This window comes from Mirounga angustirostris, unplaced genomic scaffold, assembly GCF_029215605.1.
Source record: "Mirounga angustirostris isolate CCGP_5_RB_7025 unplaced genomic scaffold, mMirAng1.0.hap1 SCAF_10, whole genome shotgun sequence".
NCBI classification, from domain to species: domain Eukaryota; kingdom Metazoa; phylum Chordata; class Mammalia; order Carnivora; family Phocidae; genus Mirounga; species Mirounga angustirostris.
In genome coordinates this window covers 70,887,594-70,908,341 of record NW_026991718.1, presented here as the reverse complement: position 1 = coordinate 70,908,341, position 20,748 = coordinate 70,887,594, and the positions used below count along the sequence as shown (strand labels likewise).

The 20,748-nt window shown below is 48.4% G+C and overlaps 1 protein-coding gene across 3 annotated transcripts in view; it reads left to right on the top strand.

Moving 5' to 3' along the window:
• STON1 (stonin 1) overlaps positions 1 to 20,748 on the top strand; it is a 50,649-nt gene that overhangs the window by 11,005 nt on the left and 18,896 nt on the right. The window contains exon 1 of one of the 3 annotated variants that reach the window (XM_045885030.3): positions 3,958 to 4,236. The exons of 1 other annotated variant lie outside the window; for it this stretch is intronic. In XM_045885030.3, the coding sequence (XP_045740986.1) occupies positions 4,182 to 4,236 (55 nt within the window). In that variant the 5' untranslated portion in view covers positions 3,958 to 4,181. Of the gene's footprint in view, positions 1 to 3,957; positions 4,237 to 13,648; positions 13,859 to 20,748 lie in introns of those variants that run through there. One more of the 3 variants, XM_045885032.3, reaches the window with a different exon arrangement.

Below are 20,748 nucleotides of genomic sequence, written 5' to 3'. Positions count from 1 at the left end.
CCATCACTCTCCCCAATCTTAACCAAGCATCTGGCCGTGGGTCCCCACGGTACCCTGCATTAACAAAATGTGGGAATTGTCTGTGCTGGACAGAGAATGTGCTGGGGTAAGGGACTGTGACTGTTTTCACTTGTACCAGCGTGGAGCACGATGTTAAGGATGCTCAGCTATCACTGGTGAGTGAATGTGTGCGTGCATGAAAGAATTAATTAATCCATACACACATCGAGATGCGGTCCCTATGGGAAGCTTACTCCAAATCTCACTGAGAACATTTGCAAAGCACATAGTAGGTGTTTAGTGAATGTCTGTTGAGTCAAAGAAAGAATGAATGCACATACACACAAACTGTGGAAAATTTACCCCAAAATGTACTGAGAGCCACAAGATAACTTTGCTTCCTCTTGACTGCAGTGGAAGGAATGTGGGACTGAACAATCAAAGATTAGAGCTTCTCTTCATGGCTGTGTTCCTTGAGTTAATCCTTTTACCCCTTTGACCCTCTGTTTCCTCATCTGTCAAATGAGGTGTTAGAACATATATTTAATGCCTATCGAACATTTTAGATTCAGTCTTTAGCAGGCCTAAAGTCAAACAACTAGCTGCTTTCTATGAAGTGGCATGAATTTGGGACTCTCATTTTTTGGTCTCATTGTGGAGTATGTTTATGATAAGCCCTTAGCAGTGGGCAGAGCCACAGAGCTGGGACCCTCTTGGACCAGAGTTTGCCAAAAGAGGTAGGAGGAGGCCAAGACTTAGTTGGAAAGCAAACACAGCTAGGGGGTCACGGCCAGGATGAGATGCTCTGAGCAAGGCAGGGGCAGCAGTCTGAGGTCACAGCTGGCCAGAGATTACCAGGAACAAAGCCTTGAAGGGGGCTCGAGAATATGCTCTCAGGGGTGTGTTGAAAATGCGTCCCCCTCCTGGGCAAGACTGTGGGAAGACTTGCAGGTCATCAGGACCAGCTGTCTCCAGTTGGCTGAGGATGGGTAGGTGAAAAGCCTGTGTCCCCGCAGAGCAGAGATGGAAGCCAGGAGGAGGTTTATTTGGGGTTAATAGGAGGGAGAAGAGTTTAATCCTGTCCAAATGATAATGAAATGAACTCACTTATAAAGTGATGTGGTCTCCATTACTGAAAGAGTTCACGGAGCAGCTGAATGATTCCTCAGCAGAGATGTTGTATTAGAGATTCCTCACTTGTGAAGGTTGGACCAGATGATGTTCAAAGTATTTTTCTGATTCTGAGAGAGCCTTAGCTTCTTGTGTCCTCCCCAAATCTTGTTTGGAGACACACTTTCAGATTTCATAGTCCCATCTTTCTGGGACGTGGTCTCAGCACACCCCACTGTCCTGGTGACCAGCCTTTGGGAACTCTACAGTCTTTGAATGTCCCCCTTAAAGCAGAGCACTCTGGATTGGACGTCGTGTGCCAGACTGTGGCCTGGCCAGCGTCTCTCTCGGGACATTACAAATTTTTGAGGGTAGTGGGCCTATTAATTCCTCATCTCTCTCCTCACTCTGAGCTGAGCAGTGAAAGCAAACAGCAGTGAGCCTCGGCTTCTGGTAGGTCTCATACCACCGCAGGTGGTAGATGGACTTCATTTCCTTCCATCCACTTTACTCTGCTGGCCTTGAACTTCATGTGTCTCTGTGGCAGATCTTCTCATCCAGACATGGACTCTCAGGCTTGGGGGATACTTTCTGTACTGGGAACTTCCAGGGCATTCCATCGGGGCCTTCTCAAGTGCCTCCCATTTCACCCCAAATGCAGCTCTCTTATTTGTTCCTAGTTCCCCTTCACGTGTCTTTTGCATCTCTCCTCTCTCAGCTCCCCGTGCCTGCTGAATACTACAACATTCCAACTTGTGTAGTGTTTTTCTTTTCAAATTCTTTGCCTTCTTGGCATCCTGGTGAACAGGAATGTGGATGGCTTGTCAGTTCCATTGTGCATATGAAGAAAAATGCCCAGCGAGGTTAAGCGATGCGCTTAATTTCCTGGCAGGGCCAGAGAGGCGGGAGCCTGGTTTCCTGACTTCCGGCCCAGGCCCCCCGGCCCTCCCCGGAGCTCATGCTGCATTTGCTCATGGTGCTAGAGTCCCAAAGAGCATTAAACTTTGCTCTGTGTGTGGTCATTGTACCAAAAGAGTTTACCCGGGGAACAATCCCAGGCCTCTAGAGACTCTGGAGACCACACTGCAATAAACGAACAAGAGTAAAAAGAGCAAAAGAATTTACAGAGCGCTTCATATTTTTCAAAGAAGCTTCTGAGTCCTTCACCTTTTATGATGCTCCCCAAAGCCCTTTGAGGTGGAAGAGCTCATATGAGCCTCATTTTGCAGGGGAGGGTCTTGGGTGGAGTCCAGGCGTGAGGTCGGGGGAGGAGGCCCTGGGCAGACACTGGCTTCTTGTCCACAAATTTTCCCTGTGGCCATGTTCCATGAAAACCAGGAAAAGGGAATGAGTTGTTTCCCTCTGGTATCAAAGGCAGTGGAGACCTAAGGTGCAGGCCTAGTGTTCTGGGCTTGGCATTGGCCCAACAGGGAGCCTCAGGCCATGATTGGATGTGGGAGCTGGGCCACAGGGCTGGGGTAGGGGCAGTGGGGCAGACTCTGATCCTAGAAATCAGGCTGGCTCCAGTAGACTGGAATGGGAAGGAATCGTGCAGGCTGGGAGAGTTGGCTGTTAAGATTTGGGTGAGGTGGGCTGCAGAGAGCAGATTGCCTTCTAAGATCTGGTAGAGACACCAGTGGGGATTCTGCCATGTGGAGAGGTACCGCTGTCACCAAATGTGAGCCTCGTTATAATCTTGGGGGTATTTGGCCATTTATTCAGCAGGTACCAGCAAGCACCTACTGAACATAAGAAAATGTCTAACCTATTTATAGTTTAGTTTTTCTTACGAGGACTTCCTATATATGTGTCTGTATCTGTCTGTCTCTCTATATCTATATCTGTATCTATATCATCTCACATATAGTTACTCTTGTTAAGCACATAACAAAACCATGGGAGTACAAAGTATTTTCCTTCATTTATCATTATGAAACTGAGACCCAAAGAGGGTAATTAGTTTGCTTAAAGCCCCGCAATTACTTAGAAGCTGAGCCAGGTTCAAAATCCATGTTTCTTGAACTCTTTTATTGGTGCTTATAACTGCTTTCCCCATGGTAAGCAGTTTCAAACCTTCAAGGTTGTAGGCTTTGAAGAGGAATAGAGACAAACACCTTTGTAATTAATACTCGGGGTTTTGCTTTATCTTTAAAGGCTGGTAAAGCTAAATGCAGAGTCGAACCATAATGTGAGCCCTTTTTGTTTCAATCCCAGGTGGGCATTGGTATGGTGGTTATTCACTCTTTAAGTCAACCAGAAACAAGTCCTCTCAGATTTGGAATTAATGTCTGTGCTCTGCGGCACCCTGACCTGTGCCCCGGCGGAGCAGTCCAGCAGGAAGAGAGCATTGGGTTTCCTTGGCAGAGTGATTAAGGGTGAGAGGGCGAGGGTCATGGTTCAGCCAGCCTGGCTTCTCCTGTAGTGAAGGAAGGTCGCTATCCTAAAGCCCCCAGGGCTCAAATGTAACTCAGCTCCCCCCTCAGTCCCCCACGGCCCGTTAGGGCGCAGGCCTGAGCCCCTCCAACCCCAGCTGCCCCCCTAATGGGCACACGAGGCTCTACTGCCCTAAGCCCTGGGAACTGAGCCCGACAAGCTGAGCCGGGCTGATCCTGAGATAGCTCGTCCTATTGGCTCAGCCTGGTACCCAGCACGCCCTTCCCAAAGGCCCTCCCTCCCCCAGGTGGAAGTCCCGCTCAGTGGTGGCTGGGTCAGTGTGGGGCTTCCACGCAGATCCTGCGCTTCCCCGAAAGCCTGGGCCTGGCTGTGGATTTTTCCCCGTCAGATTGTCCCGTGGCTGCTACTTCCCCCTTCCCTTTCCAGCCAGAAGCAGCCTTCCTGCACTTTCCCTGGCCCAGTTCTTTCCCTACAGGGAGCCCATGAGAAACTCGGACATGGCCCAGAACCTGGCTTCAGCGTCAGGGACATTTTTCACTCAGTCGCCAGACGTTTATCGGGCCTATCAGCCTGTGCCAGGGCAGGGCACCCCGGCATGAGTAAGATCCTGCCAGCCCCTGTCCGGGGGTCGCGCCCAGCCTAGAAGGGAGACCCCAGGAGACACCCCGCCTGCTGTGATGAGTGCTACTGGGAACTCCAGCCTGGATTCCTGGCTGGTCACCCACTCTGGAGGTTAGTGCCCTGGTGCTGTGTGTTTGTGCCGGACTTCCCAGCTCTCGAAGTCTGCCTTCGGGGCCTCGCTCTGCTGAGCCGCGGCGGCATTGCCCACTGCCCCACGTACGTATTGCTGTCCACCCATTGACGGATGAATGGATACACAGACTGGGGTATGCATGTACAGTGGAGTGTTTTTCAGCCTTAAAGAGGAAGGAAATCCTGGCATATATTTCCACATGGATGAACCTTGAAGACATTATGTGATGTGACATAAACCACTCACAAACAGGACAGATATTGTAGGAGTCCCCTTATATGAGGTCCTTAGAGTAGTCAGATTCACAGAGACAGAAAGGAGAATGGTGGCTGCCAGGGGCTGGGGTGGGGCTTGCACAGTTCAGAGTCTAAATCTGGAAAGATGGAAAGTTCTGGAGATGGATGGTCATGATGGTTGCACAACCATGTGGTTGATTGTACTTAATACCACAGAACTGCACTCTTTAAAGCAGTTAAAAGGGTAGCTTTTATGAGAATGTACATTTTACCACACAAAAAAAGCATAGAGGCTTAGAATCACAATTTCATATTATCTCTTCTGGTTCTGTGGGTTGACTGGGCTCAGCGGGGTGGTTCTTGCTTCGAGTTTCTCATACGGTTGTAGTCAGATGGCGACCGAGGCTAGAACCACTGAAAGCTCCAGTGGCAGGATGTCCAAGATGGCATCTCAGTGTGGCTCCCCCACCTAGCGTGGGCTTCGTATGCGGTGGCTCAGGGCTCCCACAAAGCAGGAAAGGCAGCATCTGGGTCGGGTCTATGGCTAGGATTGTCACAGTGTTCCTTCTACCATGCCGTATTGGTCTGAGCAGTGACAGGCCCACCCTGGGGAAGGGGGAATGGAGCTTCCCTGCTCCATGGCATTCCAGAAGAGCATGAGATGGGAGGTATTGCTGTGGCCATCTTTGGAAAACTTCTATCTGGAAGCATGGTTGCAGGAGTCCTAAAGAGTTTGGACAGGAAGGGGTCTCCAGGGAGGCACATACTTCTCTGCAGACCTCTTTTGTAGGAGAATTCATCTTCATAGATTGTTAGAGTTTGAATCTTCGTAACTGATTGGGACTTTTGGAAACCACTTGCTAGCAATGACTTGTTCTAACTTACGGAGCCGGAACGAAGCGGAACAGGCACGAAACCTCCCGGCTTCCAGGCTGGGCAAACAGCTGTAGGGACCTCGCCCAGTGGGACGTTTCTTGCTGCGAGCAGTAGTAGGAGGGGCTGGTGGAGAGACAGGTATGGCGAGAGAGGCCCTGGGAGTGTCCAGTGGAGGCCTGCCCGCATCTTGCAGCTGGGTGAGCCCCTTATGCTGGGCTGGACCTGTCAGGAGCCTCAGTGGGCAGCGATATGCAGAGGCACCTGGGTGCTCTGTGAGGACCCTGGGAGTTACTCATTTTAATGGAGACTCAGTCGAGATGAAGGAGGCCATTCTGCTACAGGCTCAAGCACCCAGGCTGATATGTAGAGATAGTAAGTTTTTTTTTTAAGTTTATTTATTTATTAAGTAATGTCTGTACCCAACATAGGGCTTGAACTCATGACCCTGAGATCAAGAGTCTCATGCTCTTCTCACTGAGCCAGCTAGGCACCCCATGATCTGTAAGTTTAAATATAATTTAATGCTCATTGTTGAGAATATCAGTGGACAAATCTATTCATTCACACCTACTTACATGTTTCTAATTAGACTTTGCTGTAAGTGCAAAATTCTTTGTTAAAGCATTTAGTGTCCTTTGAAATGCAATGAAGTTCACAAATATTTTGCACACATTCCCTGGAGACCGAGAGACACAAATATTATTTTTGTGTGTGATGTCTGCATTTGAGACTAAGAGCCCAAGTAAATGTTGATCTTCTGTACTTGTTTTATAAATAGGACTTTCATAAGTGATTTTTAAAATCTTAGAATTGCTCCAGGGTGCCTGGGTGGCTCAGTCAGTTAAGTGTCTGCCTTTGTCTCAGGTCATGATCCCAGGGTCCTGGGATCGAGCCCCGCATCGGGCTCCCTGCCCCATGGGGAGTCTGCTTCTCCCTCTGCCTCTGCCCCTCCCCCTTGGTCGTGCTCTCTCTTTCTCAAATAAATAAATAAAATCTTAAAAAAAAAAAAAAAGGATTGCTTGGGTTGTTACATATGTATACACATGTACATTCATGGAATTCCCGGGAGTGGGGAGGATTGAGCAAATGTGCTTTGGTTTTCTGTAAGTCAGTGGTTCCTGCCTGTGTATTCGCAGTGATGTGGACTTTTCCAGGTGAGCTTGATGGTCAGCAACAGCCCAAGACAGGCCACGGATAAACCAAAATGCATTTGGTCTGAGGCTTGCACATGCCCAGATCACCTCTGATGTCCTTTTCTGGCTTATGGTCCAGTTTGGGCAGCCGGAGGGGAGACCTGCCATAGCAATGATCTGCCTGTGCCTAACTGGGTTTTGTGTCTGCTCGGTGGGGTGGATGAGGCCGGGTGGGAGGCTCTCCCTTAGTTGGCGTTAACTGGCGTGTGACTCGAATGCACGGAAACCTGGGCAGCGGGGATGGTCCCGGATGCCTCATCTGCTGCCCCGTGTCTCTGCCCTAGCAGATGTCCCCTCCCCAGGGAGCCAAGGGTGTACTCTCCCAAAGCCCCAGTGCGCTCTAGCTCAGGGGGGGTGAGCACATTTTGTCTTTCATTTGTTGTTTCCTCTGGTCTTTCCCACCAGGTTCTAAGCACCTTAGGAGCAGGAATCTAGTGATAATGGCCTCTCTTCATGCACCTGCCATTCTACAGGTGTGACTTTATTTAGTGTCACAAGAGGCCTGGCTCAGTTTGCTCTGGCTGCCATGACAGGAAACCACGGCCTCTGGGGCTTAAGCAACAGAAGTGTGTTTCTCGCAGGTCTGGAGGCTGGAAATCCAAGAGCAAGGTGTTGGCAGGTTCGGTTGCTTCTGAGGCTTCTCTCCTTGGCCTTGTCCTTATGTGGCCTTTTCTCTGGTGTCGCTCTGTGTCCTGACTTCTTGCAAGGACAGTGGCCAGGCTGGCTCAGGGCCGACCGTAACAGCCTCATTTGCACGAGTCCCTCCTTCTAACGACAGTCACATTCTGAAGTATATGGGGGTTAGGGTTGAATTTGGGGGAGGGCACACGTCGGCCATAACGAACACTAAAAGTTAACTATCATTACCCTTTTATTTACACCCGAAGAAACCGAAGCTCAGGGAATTCACATCACCTGCCCTCGTCATACAGCTGGTCAGTGGTGGGGCTGAGAGTCACACACCATCTCTCTAACTTCCAAACCCTTCTTTCCCCACCACTCGAATCAGGTCTTACTGGTTTCTGTTGTCTGCCTGGTGTTTCACCCAGGACCTAGCCCTTAGAAGACACTAAGTAACTATTTGCTGAGTGAATGCGCAGGGGGCTAGGGCCCACAAATTTGTACCAGAGCCCGGCAGCCAAGGATCAGGGTCCTGGGTCTCTCCCAGCAGGTGATGGCCCTTAACTTGTCAGACCCTTCCAATCTGGAGTGGCCTGGTGTGGGAGGGAATCATATTCTAAAGCATTAAATATCCTTCCTGGGCCATTTAGCTACTGCTTCTTCTGAAAACACTAGAAGTAATTACATGGTAATTAAGATAAATTACTTGACCAGTTTTCATAGCTGGTTGCTGTTGATCCCCCTCCCCTCCCCCCGCTTAAATATTTAAGTCAGAGAGAGAGCCTCTTTAGAGTTCTTTAAACTTCCAGGGCTTTCTGCTTACCTTCAGGAGGGCCCCTGGGCTTGTAGAGAAGAGGGGAAGGAGGAGATTTGCATGTTTAAGATGTGTGATCTGAGCCAGGGCCCCTTCAGCCTACTTTATCCCACATCTTTTTCATGGTTCCCTCTGAGAATGCAGAATCAAAATCCGGGAGCCCCTCCAGTCACCACAGCGCCCTGCACCCCCATCCCCTCCCAGCCCTGGGGGCGCCTGAGGAGATAATGCCCTTTCTCATTTCTGACTCTCGAGCGCCTTGCTCTTCCCACCAGAGGGTCCTCGGGAATATAAATACCAGAAGGCAGCCCTGAAAGGAGGCCTTGTTCGCCGGCCCTCGCCTGCACGAAGGCTCGCTTGTGTGCCTCCTTCCCCTGGCCGGAGGCGGGCTGGATTTTTTGGAGAGTGGGAAGTCCTGGGGCCCCTTAGTGCTCCTGAGACCACAATGCAGATAGGGTTCAAAGAGGGGGGCTGTTACTAGGGCTGCCAGGAACCAGTCCCCCTGGGAGACAATGCCGGCCCAGAGCTGCAAAAACCCAGGAACTGGGGGCTGGGGGTTGAGGTGGCCAAGACACAGACAGCTGAGCCCAGCCCCAGCCTGTGGGCCTGAGCATCTGTGTTCCCTTTGCTTCCACACAGGCAGCCTGGCCTCACCCCCACCCACTGCTAAAATTGCTCCTACCCTGTCACCGCCGACCTGGTCACTAAACCCAGTGGCCTGTCATCTCAGCTGTCCCTGCCCTCTGCTCTCTTCAAGGCCCCAGGAGGACATTCTTTCCTGCCTTGGGGGGTCCTTGTACCTCCTGGTTTTACCTTGGCCTCTTGGATGGGTCTCACTTTCTCCTGTTCTTTGCCGCCTCCTAGAAAGTGACCAGTCCTCAGCTTTGGATGCCATATGGCCTCTCCTGTTCTCTCCTGCCTTCGACTCTCACCTAGCCTAGGAAGACGCCCAACTCTTCATGTGTAGCCCCTGGTTTTCTCTCCACGTACTGTCTTGTGTTTCTAGCTCCTTGCTCGATATTTCCACTTGGATGCACCTCAGACCTGATTTTTTCCTGCTTCTCCTGTAGCTCCACGTTTCTAAGTGCCAGACTCCCCCTTTTCCCGTGTTTTCTAGATCATGTTGGTGTCCAAGTCCTGTCAAGAAGACTGCTCTCCTGTTGTGATTCCTGCCCTGGTAGTCTGTGTGGTGTAGTGGAAAGAGCATGAGATTTGGGACCCAAACAGGGTTCGATTCTGATAGCACCTTTTTCTGGTTGTGCCCCCTCAGGGACATTGCCCAGCTTAAGCTTCCAATTCAATGTCTACAAAGTAGACACACGCAGAAGGGCGGGACGCCTCACGTGGCATACTCAGCTCCCTGACCTTCTCAACAAAGAGCAGGGTTTCTCAACCTTGGTGCTATTGATATTTGGGGCCAGATAATTTTTCACTGTGGGGGCTCTGCTGTGCATGGTAAGATGTTTAGCAGCATCCCCGCCCCCTACCCACTAGGTGCCAGGAGTACCCCCTACCCCCAGGCGTGACAACTGAGCGTGTCTGCAAACACCGCCAAGTGTCCCCTGGGGAGTTAAGTCATGCCCGTGGGGACCCACCGGGACAGAGCCATGCGGAGTCTTGGGTGTGGGTGACGAGCGTGGTCCCAGGTTTTCACCTTACAGTGGTCAGCCCCATGTAGAGAAGGACTGCGTCATTTTTGAGCAGTCTTTTCCCTGATTACTTGCGACATCTCCAGGTGCGGTGCCGACTTGCTTATGCAGTGCTTTTTATCTCACAGCTCGGTTCAGCACCTTGGTTTTCTCTTGCGGGAGAATGGGAGACCATTCCGGGCTAGACAGGAGCCTCGGGGCCCTCGCTGGTGTCCTCTGCAGTCCTGGCAGGGCCTGCTGCTCGCCTGGGGGCTGCTAGCGATGGTCAGTGCTGACTCAAGAACCCCCCACTTGTAAGCACTGTGCCCCCATTTTTTGAGTGCCTATGAAGTAGCATTTAACTTACTAATTTAGCGTTAACTTATTCGGACCTTGGGAAGTAGGTGTTACTCATTTTCACTTTATAGATGAGGACATTGAGGATGTTAAGTAACATGCCTCAGGGCTAATAAGCAGAGGAAGCGAGATGAGAGGCCAGTGACTTGGGCACGAGAGCCTATGTGCTAGACCTCTGTGCTCTTCTGTCTTTGTGGGTTGAACCCTTGCTGTGACTAAAGGACAGGATCCCATGAAGGAGGAGCTCCTCTTAACTGGCTCAGGACGTCCCCGTCTTGCCACTTGCAGGTCCTCAGGACAGAGAGCAGACGTTTAGGCCTGGCAGATGGCTGGTTGAGACCATGAGTCCCAGCCCTGTGTCCAGCACCAGGAAGACTCTGATTGAGGTAATTTTCCTTCCTTCACACCTTGGACAAGACTTGGCTATGGAGGGTGCCTGGGTGGCTCAGTTGGTTAAGCGACTGCCTTCGGCTCAGGTCATGATCCTGGAGTCCCGGGATCGAGTCCCGCATCGGGCTCCCTGCTCAGCGGGGAGTCTGCTTCTCCCTCTGACCCTCCCCCCCTCATGCTCTCTCTCTCTCATTCTCTCTCTCTCAAATAAATAAATAAAATCTTAAAAAAAAAAAAAAAAAGACTTGGCTATGGACTGTGTTGGGTGCTCACTCTTTCCTAAGAGAATAGCCCAAGAGTTTAGTGTCACTCAGTAAAGGGGCAGATGAGAGGCTGAGCCCAGCCCCATAGCCCCACACAGTGCCCTCCCTGACCCTCTATAGTGGGAGACTGAGGAGGGTCCCAGAACCCCGGGAAGGGAAGATGAACGGGGCTTCATAGGGTTGGGAAGATAGGGGCTGTGGCTCCATGGCCCCAGGCTGAGTGTGCTCTGGGCATCCTGCAGCATTACAGAGCTTGATTCCCATGGGAGGGTCTGAGGCCGTCCTCCCTGTGCTCCCTGCCTTGGCCAGGAGAGGCGGGGACCTGGGGGAGGGAGGCTGTAGTGCTGACAGTCAGTGATGGAAGCTGCCAGATGCCATCCTCAATGCCAGATGATGACCTGGGGAACAAAGCCCTCACATGCTTGCAGAGGTCAAAGGCAAGGGTTCACTTCAGTCATGGCCTATCCGGAAGCTCTTTGGTGTCCTGTCTGGGTAAGCAAAGGGACTATGTCCTGCTGTGAGGCCTGCTGGTGTCCCAGGGGAAGAACTTGTGGCAACTGCTCGTCCTGAAAGTGAAGCGGAGACTCTGCTAAGCCAGAGAAGCTGCTATGGGCTCAGAGCCAATCCTCATGGTCAGAGCAGAGATGGTGGCAACAGAATGAAAAGGCCAAGGTATTCAGAATTAAAGGTGGACCTGTGTTTCCCGGCCCCAGGCATTTATTTTAGAAGAGCATGTTCTGGAATGTTCTGAGGCAAACCATCCATGTGGATCTTTGAGGAGAGCTGCCTGTGACCCCCTCCTGGAGCCCATGAGAATGTTAGCATCCTATAGGCTCTGGAAAGGAATGCTGTGAAGAGACCTGTAAGCCCTTGTTTAATCAGAATTTGCCAAATACATTTGACCATGGGTCTTTTCCCCCATGCCTGTTAACTTCTCTCCACTTTGGGTGATGCTGTCTTCAGGGAGAACCCCTGAGCAGGGATTCAGGCACAAGGGACTAAGATAGGAACAGATCAAATCTGGAGAGCAGGGTAGATAGAGGCATGGTCATGGGCCAAACAGAATGGACACCCAGTTCTAGAGAAGGGTTTGTAGCAGGTTGACCTGCTGCTAAAGCAAACTGCAGAGTCTGAGCATTTTACTTTCTTCCTGACTAGAGAAAGGAAGGTCAGAAGGGGAGACAAGGGAAAACAAAGGAGGGAGAGAAATAGAGTAGATACAGTGAGTACCCATTATGTGGCAATTTATATATGAGGCAAATATCACCATTTTACAGATGAAGAAGCTGAGGCTCAGAGACCTCTGCTTAGCAGATCTCCATGGCATTTATGACCCTGACGTGAACGTGGTTTGCCGACTCCATAACCGTGTCATGGTGAGAAGAGTAACATTCTGAAATCTGCATGGCCCACCCAGCCCCAAAGCTTTTCTTTGTTCATGTAAAGACCATCTCCTGGGACAAGTCCATTTGGGTTGGTGTCTGTTTATACTACTCTCTAAATTTAGGAAATGAGGGCGCCTGGGTGGCTCAGTTGGTTGGGCAGCTGCCTTCGGCTCAGGTCATGATCCTGGAGTCCCGGGATCGAGTCCCGCATCGGGCTCCCTGCTCGGCAGGGAGTCTGCTTCTCCCTCTGACCCTCCCCCCCTCATGCTCTCTCTATCTCATTCTCTCTCTCAATAAATAAAATCTTAAAAAAAAAAAAAATTTTTTTTTTAAATTTAGGAAATGAGCAGATTATTAAAAGAAGGTTAACAAAATAGCCAGGACCCAAATTCATCTTGGAAAAGTGGAGGTTAAATCCATAGGGGAGGTGCGGGGTGGGGCGCTGAGCTGGAATCAGCACAGATAATATTTGAAGGCATGGATAGGTTGAGCTGTGGTTTACTATTTTACAAACGGTATTTCCTGTCACATAGCTGAGCTAAATAGCACATATGTTTGTGATTAAGTAGGACGGGCTGCGGAACATCTGTGGTAATAACGCAGGCTCTCCACGCAGCGGGCACTTCTGTGACCCAAGGTGAGGGTGCACGCTCCAAGGGTTTTCACCGCACATAGGGTTTTGTGTTGTCTTAGAATTCCTTTCGGTTTCAAAGGTTTGGTTGCCCCTTTATTTTTTTTAAAGATTTTATTCATTTATTTGAGAGAGAGAGTGAGCACGAGAGGGGGGAGCGGGAGAGGGAGAAGCAGACTCCCCGCCGAGCAGGGAGCCCGATGTGGGACTCGATCCCGGGACTCCAGGATCATGACCTGAGCTGAAGGCAGTCGCCCAACCGACTGAGCCACTCAGGCGCCCTTGGTTGCCCCTTTAAAGGGAAAAGTTCTATAGGGAGGATATTTTAAACCCTCGTGTAGCAAGCGTTTGCGGACGCATTTAAAGTCAGGCTGTCCCTGGCGCCTGGGTGGCTCAGTTGGTTAAGCGACTGCCTTCAGCTCAGGTCATGATCCTGGAGTCCCAGGATCGAGTCCCGCATCGGGCTCCTTGCTCAGCAAGGAGTCTGCTTCTCCCTCTGACCCTCCCCCCCTCATGCTCTCTCTCTCTCTCATTCTCTCTCTCTCAAATAAATAAAAAATAAAAAATAGAAAAAAAAAATAAAGTCAGGCTGTCCCTGACTTTGGCTTTGTTTCCGGGACGTACATCCCAGAATGGCAAGGGGGGTAACTCGATTGCAGACCTCCAACCACACAAGAACCACAGGGAGGCTTTGCAAACACAGCCCCTGTCTGGTTCCAGAGGTGCAGTTGAGGAGTCCAGTACTGGGAGAGTCAGAGAATTCCTTCCTTGGGGGACAGCCAGTGAAACCACACAGATGCTGGCATGAAGACATTCTTTCCCTAGATTATGCGGCATTGTTGTGTGGAGCAAAAAAGGCGCAGGCATAAAAGGACTAAATCCAGCCCTTTGCAAAAGCAGGGGCGTTGCTGAGGGTCCAGATGTGTTCCTGAGGCTTGAGTGGGAGTCAGCCTGACAATGACAGTCGGGTGGAGCTAATAGCAGGAAGGGACTGCTAGGTGCCTGAGCTACTCTTCTGAACTGAACACCCCTTCCACGTCCGTCCTCCCCCCAGCATCTGGTTGCCCCAGAGAAGCCAGATCCCAGGGACCATCTGAGAGGCTGTTGTTCTCTGTAAGCCGGGACAGTCTTCAGCTGCAGATGAACAGGAATGCTGACTCGACCACCAAATGCATCTAATTTGATTTTGATCATCTGCAGGAAAAGGTAGAGCTTCATATTTACACTTCGACTGGTTTCTGAAGAAAAGTGAAGGAAATCTGCAAAGAACAGCAGGAATAGACCCTCAAGAGTAGAGCGGGGTGGGGTGGCGTGGAAGGACCATGTGGGGCTTTACGTGAAGTTTGGGGAATTGAGCCGTATATCCCAAGATGGCCTAGTACTAGAAGAGAGGGTGGCACCTGAGGGTGTTTGTTGGGCAGCAAGGCTGAAAAACCATTCATTGCTCGGGGTGGGGTGGCCGGTTGATGCAGTCGAGAAAGGACGGGAACCAGGACAGGCTGAGTTATGAAAGCCAGTCTCAGAATTGACCCAAATTGCTACTGAGCTGTTGTTGTTCTTGAGCAATCAGGGGGAAACTGCCTCAGAGTTTGTCTTTCCCACAGCCTGATATCCAAGCGGCAGATACGTGTGGTGGGCTTTGTGGAGAAATAGGCTCTTTTCAGGTGAGAACAGCATCTTTCCAGCTTAGAGAGTTCCTGCCTCCAGGAACTCTCCTTAGTGGAAGATAGAGTGGTGGGAAGTGTTCGGAAATGAGAATTAAGACACCAACACCAGCAAGTCATTGGATCTCTTGGGACCTCTTGGGTGGTGGATGGTATGGAGCATGGGCTTTGGGATCAGACAGATCTGCCTCTTTTGGGTTGGGTGACTTTAGGCAAGTAGATTAACCTCTCTGAGCCTTATTTTCCTCTTCTACAAAATGATATTATTACCTGATGGGATTGTGAGGATCAAATGCACACATAGCCCTTAGCATACCAAGAGTGCATAGCAAGTATTTGATAAGTGTTTGTTGGTGTGGTTAATTGAGCAGAATACCTCCAATTTCTGTCTAACTCTGAAATGCAGTGGTTCTTTGAACTGAGGAGGGCAGTGTAGAGATTTCCTTTATGGGAAACTGAAAAGACTATTTAAAATTATTTAATCAAAAATGCGTTGAACTGCCTAGTGATGTCGGACATTTGTAGACAATGTGAAAAATGCCCTAACGAATGAGACGTAATCCCTCTCTGAAAGAGCTTCACTCTGACTCTCAAAAAACATATGTATTTTTCCTACGACAACTTGATGATTTTCACCCCCAGTTCTTTTTGGTGAGATAATTATTCCATACTAGCGTTGCTTTTTCATAAGGCTTATTGCAAGTAATTTGCAATAATTCTAATAACATTCAAGGTGTTGCTATTTTTGAAAGATTAACTTTTTAAAACAATTTAGAATAAATTCATAATCTCCGTGATACTCTTATGAGAAATCCAGGATGATTTCTTCAGTGAAAGAAAGAAGTGGAGTCCCAGGATTGTGTGTAAATTCAGACTTACTCATGTTTGCTGTGGCCTGCGGCCTGCCTTTGCTGATCCAACGGTGAGAAAGGTGGGGATAATTATTTCAGGGCTTCCCTCAATATTTTGGGGGCTGTTAAACTCTGGGTACCTCCAAGAGAATGTGCTAGGCCCTGAATGCCATCTGTCACATGTATTAAGGTGAAAGGTTGAAAACCACTGTCTACCTGAATCCTCGTTATTCCCAGTGTGAGTAGGCATGTGTGCTTGCTTTTAATTTGTTCTTGAGTTCAGTGTACTCTGATGCTACTTTGAAAATGGGCAGCTCAAAAGGATGTCTAAGAGTTTAAGGAGAAGCAGACACTCCTCTAGAAACCTTCAAAACCCAGAGATTGATTTCCAGCAGCTTCCACCATGATACATTTTTGTTTTCTGCCTGCGCCTCATTCAGTCTTGGTGTCTTGCCCCGTCTCTGAGTTTTGTCTGGCATTGTCTTCCAGGAGTTAGCAGGATAATCCGGATTGACTGAAAACAGACCTCTGGAAGGATTAGGGCAGGTGGGGTGGGATGCAATCCACAGCTGAGGAAAGAGCCACGGAATCCAGCCAGAGGCACCTCTACTTTGGGGGAAGGCAGCTGGGGACGTGGTGCCTGGATTCCAAGCTCTGCGCTAAATGGAGCCCGGACTTTGGAGAAGGTGCCTGGGTGCCGCGGTCTACTCTGGATTGTGATGAATTTAAGTGAGATGTTGCCTGTGACAGGGCTCTGTAAATGGTAGGACTTAGGGCCCTCGAGGAGGCACAGACACACATTGAGATCCTGCCGCATTTGCAGTGCCGAAACCATCTTGAGGCTAAGTCGGTGCTGCTGCTTGAATAGTTTTGGTTCCAGTGCCTTGAAGGAGGTGGGGTGAAGTTGCAGATGACTGAGGCAGGACACATCCCTGACCTCTCCACTCTGGACTTTCGCATCCCTCCCTGAGACCCAGGGGGTTTTGGACAGTCCGAGGCTCTGGAAAGGATATGGGCTTCTTTCCCTGCTGAAGGAGGGGGTGAGTCAGGAGGGAAGGTAGGGGAGGAAAAGCCTTAGATGGAATCGATTCTAGTTGTTCACTTTGGGAAAACTGATGGTGGGGGCTTTGAGACTAAAATAGAAAGATGAGGCCATATGGAAGGAAGAGGCAGAAGAGGTCAGAGAGAAATGAAATGAGTGTGAAAAGGATTGCTAAGGAAGGGCAGCAAGAGGGATACAGAAGAGGAGCAAGAAGAGAAGAGTGGGAAGCGCCCCTGCCCTTGACGGCAAGGAGCCAGAGTCTTAGCCCCTCATTCCAAGTCCTGCCTTTTATTTTTTTAAAAGACTTTATTTATTTATTTGACAGAAAGAGAGACAGCAAGAGAGGGAACACAAGCAGGGGGAGTGGGAGAGGGAGAAGCAGACTTCCCGCGGAGCAGGGAGCCCGATGCGGGGCTCGATCCCAGGATCCTGGGATCATGACCTGAGCCGAAGGCAGATGCTTAACGACTGAGCCACCCAGGCGCCCCCCAAGTCCTGCCTTTTAAACACGGACCAAGGTTTGGGCTCCTCTTGGGTGTGATACAGAATTCTGTTTGGTTGTATTAAACTCAACATTACATGTGTTGAATGCCTCCAATGAGAGAGTCCTGCATAGGGGGGAAGAGTACACTCTGCATAGATTTTGCGTTTAAGGTCGGGGATTTTTTGCAAAGTTCAAGGGTCATTTAAAAAGTCATGAAATTGATTTCTTTATCTGGTTTATGGAAATTACTTTTTTTTAAAAAAAGATTTTTATTTATTTATTTGACAGAACAGCGAGAGAGGGAACACAAGCAGGGGGGGTGGGAGAGGGAGAAGCAGGCTCCCCGCTGAGCAGGGAGCCCAATGCGGGGCTCGATCCCAGGACCCTGGGACCATGACCTGAGCCGAAGGCAGTCGCTTAACATCTGAGCCACCCAGGCGCGCCCCCCCCCCCGCTTTTTTTTTCCATAAGAAGCAAAAACTCTGAGGAAACCAGTATCAGTGTTCGAAATTTTCAAGCTACGGGTGGAAAACAGATGAGGCAAAATGTTTGGTATAGGTCAGAATAGATTCCCTCTAAAGCAGGCTGATTTCTTCTCTCAGTCTTCTTTTTTTCTTTCTTTTTGATAAAGCCAGCTAACATAAATATTTACAATGATCTCTCACCCCATATAAAGAGTGATTTTGGCTGGATTCCTTCTGAGGAGGGTAGGATAGGATGGGTCCAGAAATCCTGCTGCCAATTTCCTGCCTCTGAGCCTCCGGGCGGTGTCCCACTGAAACGCACGGCTCTGCCCCGCTTCGAAGGGAAAGTGCTTTGTGGCAGCTCCAGCCCAAGGGCAGTGACAGTAAAAGGCCCTCCAGAGAGAACCAGTTGGCCTGGACTGCTGCTCCGCTGTGTGTTTGGTGCCCTCAGGAATGTGCGGACTTAGCAAATGACAACACTGAGCGTGCCCTGTCTCCAGTGGAGCCCCAGGCTTGCTCCCTCGCTAGAGCCTGGCTCTTTTCCAAGCTGGAAGCATTGCACTGGCTGAGCCCCCGTTATCCACAAGGGGAAGCGAGCAGGCCTGCGGGAGGGGGACAAAGATGCCGTTCTCATGGGCTTTATTCCAGCAGGTTTTGGGTTTTCATATCATGGAGTTTTACTCTCTGTTAGTTTGAGAGTTTGGTCAAAAATCCCAGTGGTAACATAATTTCTGCTTTTGAAAAAAATGCCTACTGGATGTCAGCCACCACAGAAGTATTTTCGAGTGGGAAGTGACCTCAGAGATGATTCTACTCTCATCACTGAATGTCCAGAGGGGCTTTGCACACAGCTAGTGGGTGACAGACCTGCACCCAGCATCCCGGGTGCCCAACTCCCAGCTCCGTGCCGTGGCCCATACAATACAGCTCATTGCCTCTCCTGTCGTTACAATCATCTCAAGAATTCATGCTGTATTATTAGATCAGGATGAAGTGACCTGTGCTCACATTCTGGTTCTTTCCAAACTCAGGTCTATACCTGAGAAAAATGATCACAAAAAAACTTATATAAAAACATCATTCGTAATAGCCAAAAATTAGAAATAAACCAGATGTCCATCGACCGATAAATGACGGATAAACAAAATGTGGGCTGTCTTCACAATGAAATATTATTCAGCCACCGAAGGGAATGAAATACTGAAACATGCTATGGTGTGGATGAACTTTGAATGTCCAGACCAGGCAAATTAAAAAAAAAAAAAGTAGATCAGTAGTTGTCAGGGACTTGGGGGTGGTGGTGGGGAGAATGAGGAGTGACTGCTAATACGTACAGGGTTTATTTTGGGGGTGATAAGAACATTCTGGAAATGTGATGGCTGCACAACTCTGAATATACTAAACACTGAATATACTAAACAATCCCTACTGAGTTGTCGTTTTTTTTAAAAGGATGAATTTTACGTGTGTGAATTGTATCTTAATAAAGCTGTTAAAGAAAAAAATCTAGTTCTGTCTCTTACTAGTTGGGCAGCTTTAGGCAATGACTCTGAACCCAAGTAATCTCAGTTATGAAATAGAAATGACGATATACACCTCCCAGGGTTGTTTTGATAAATTAGGTCATGAATTTGAAAATGCTTCTAAGGGCGCCTGGGTGGCTCAGTTGGTTAAGCGACTGCCTTCGGCTCAGGTCATGATCCTGGAGTCCCGGGATCGAGTCCCGCATCGGGCTCCCTGCTCAGCAGGGAGTCTGCTTCTCCCTCTGACCTTCCTCCTTCTCATGCTCTCTGTCTCTCATTCTCTCTCTCTCAAATAAATAAATAAAATCTTTAAAAAAAAAAAAAAAGAAAATGCTTCTAAACAATAAGCCTTACGTATTTGGGGAGCAATCAATGGGTTATAAGAAGTTCATTATAAACTTCTTATAAGTTTATATATAAGTAAGTATATATATATATACTTATATATATATAAGTAAGATAATGGTTTTTTTTTTTTTTTTAAGATTTTATTTATTTATTTGAGACAGAGAATGAGATAGAGCATGAGAGGGTCAGAGGGAGAAGCAGACTCCCTGCCGAGCAGGGAGCCCGATGCGGGACTCGATCCCGGGACTCCAGGATCATGACCTGAGCCAAAGGCAGTCGCTTAACCAACTGAGCCACCCAGGCGCCCAAGATAATGGGTTTTTATCTTCTATATTTTCTACAACACTAGCAAGTTCTCACTACACAGTCATTCAAATAAAGACTTTCTGAATTGATTAAAAAGTGTTGTGGTTTTTAAATTTTTAGAAATCTTTTTGCGGTTTTTTTAAAATTGTGGTAAAAAAATAACAAGTTTTTAACAATTTTTTTTTTGCCCTCAACAAATTTTTAAGTGTACGGTACACTGTTCTCAACTGTAGGCACACTGTGTTACAACAGATTTCCAGAACTCTCATCTTGCATGACTAAACCTCTCTACCCACTAAGAGCCACACCCCTTTCCCTCTCCCCTTCCCCCCACCCAGCCCCACCGTTCTCATTTCTGCTTATATGCATTTGACTGCTGTAGATACCTCATGGGAATGGAATCGCATAGTATTTGTGTTTTTGTGCCTGGCTTATTTCATTTAGCATAATGTCCTCAAGCATCATTCGCGTTGTAGCCTGCGTCAGGATTTCCTTCCTTTTTAAGGCTGAATGAGATTCACCATATGTCCACATACCACATTTTCTTCACCCGTTCATCAGATAGTGGACGTTTGGGTTGTTTCCACCTTTTGGCTATTGTCAATAATGCTGAAAGGAAGATGAGAGTGCAGATACCTCTTTGAGATCCTGTTTTTAATTTTTTTGGATATGATTCCTGAAGTGGGATTGCTGGATCATATACATGGTAGTTCTATTTAAAATTTTTTTTGAGGAAGGTCTATGTTGTTTTTCATTTTACATTCCCACCAACAGTGCACAAGGGTTCTAATTTCTCCACATCCTTGTCAACAGTTGTTATTTTGTGTTCTTTTGTTTGTTTTTTGCTTTTCTTGTCTTTTGGGTTTTTTTGGTAATCACCGTCCTAACAGGTATAAGGTGATATTGTGGTCTTGATTTGCACTTCCCTGCTGATTAGTGATGTTGAGCATCATTTCATATACCTGTTGTCCATTTTTATGTCTTCTTTGGAGAAACGTCTATTCAAGTCTGCTGCCCATTTTTAAATTGGTTTATTTGTTTGTTTCTTTGCTATGGAGCAGGAGTTCCTTATGTATTTTGAATATTAAACCCTTATCAGATATATGGTTTGCAAATATTTTCTCCCATTCTGTAGGTTGCCTCATCACTGTGTTGTTTCCTTTGCTGTGTAGATTTTGAGTCTGATGTAGTACGATTTGTCTATTTTTGCTTTTGTTGCTTGTGCTTTTGGTATCCTATCCAAGAAATCATTGCCAAGACCAATGTCATCAAGCTTTTCCCCTATGTTTTCTTATAGGAGTTTTATAGTTTCAGGTCTTATGTTTAAGTCTTTAATCCATTTGTAGTTGATTTTTCTGTATGGTGTAAGATAAGGGTCCAGTGTCATTTTTTTTGCATATGGATATCCAGTTTT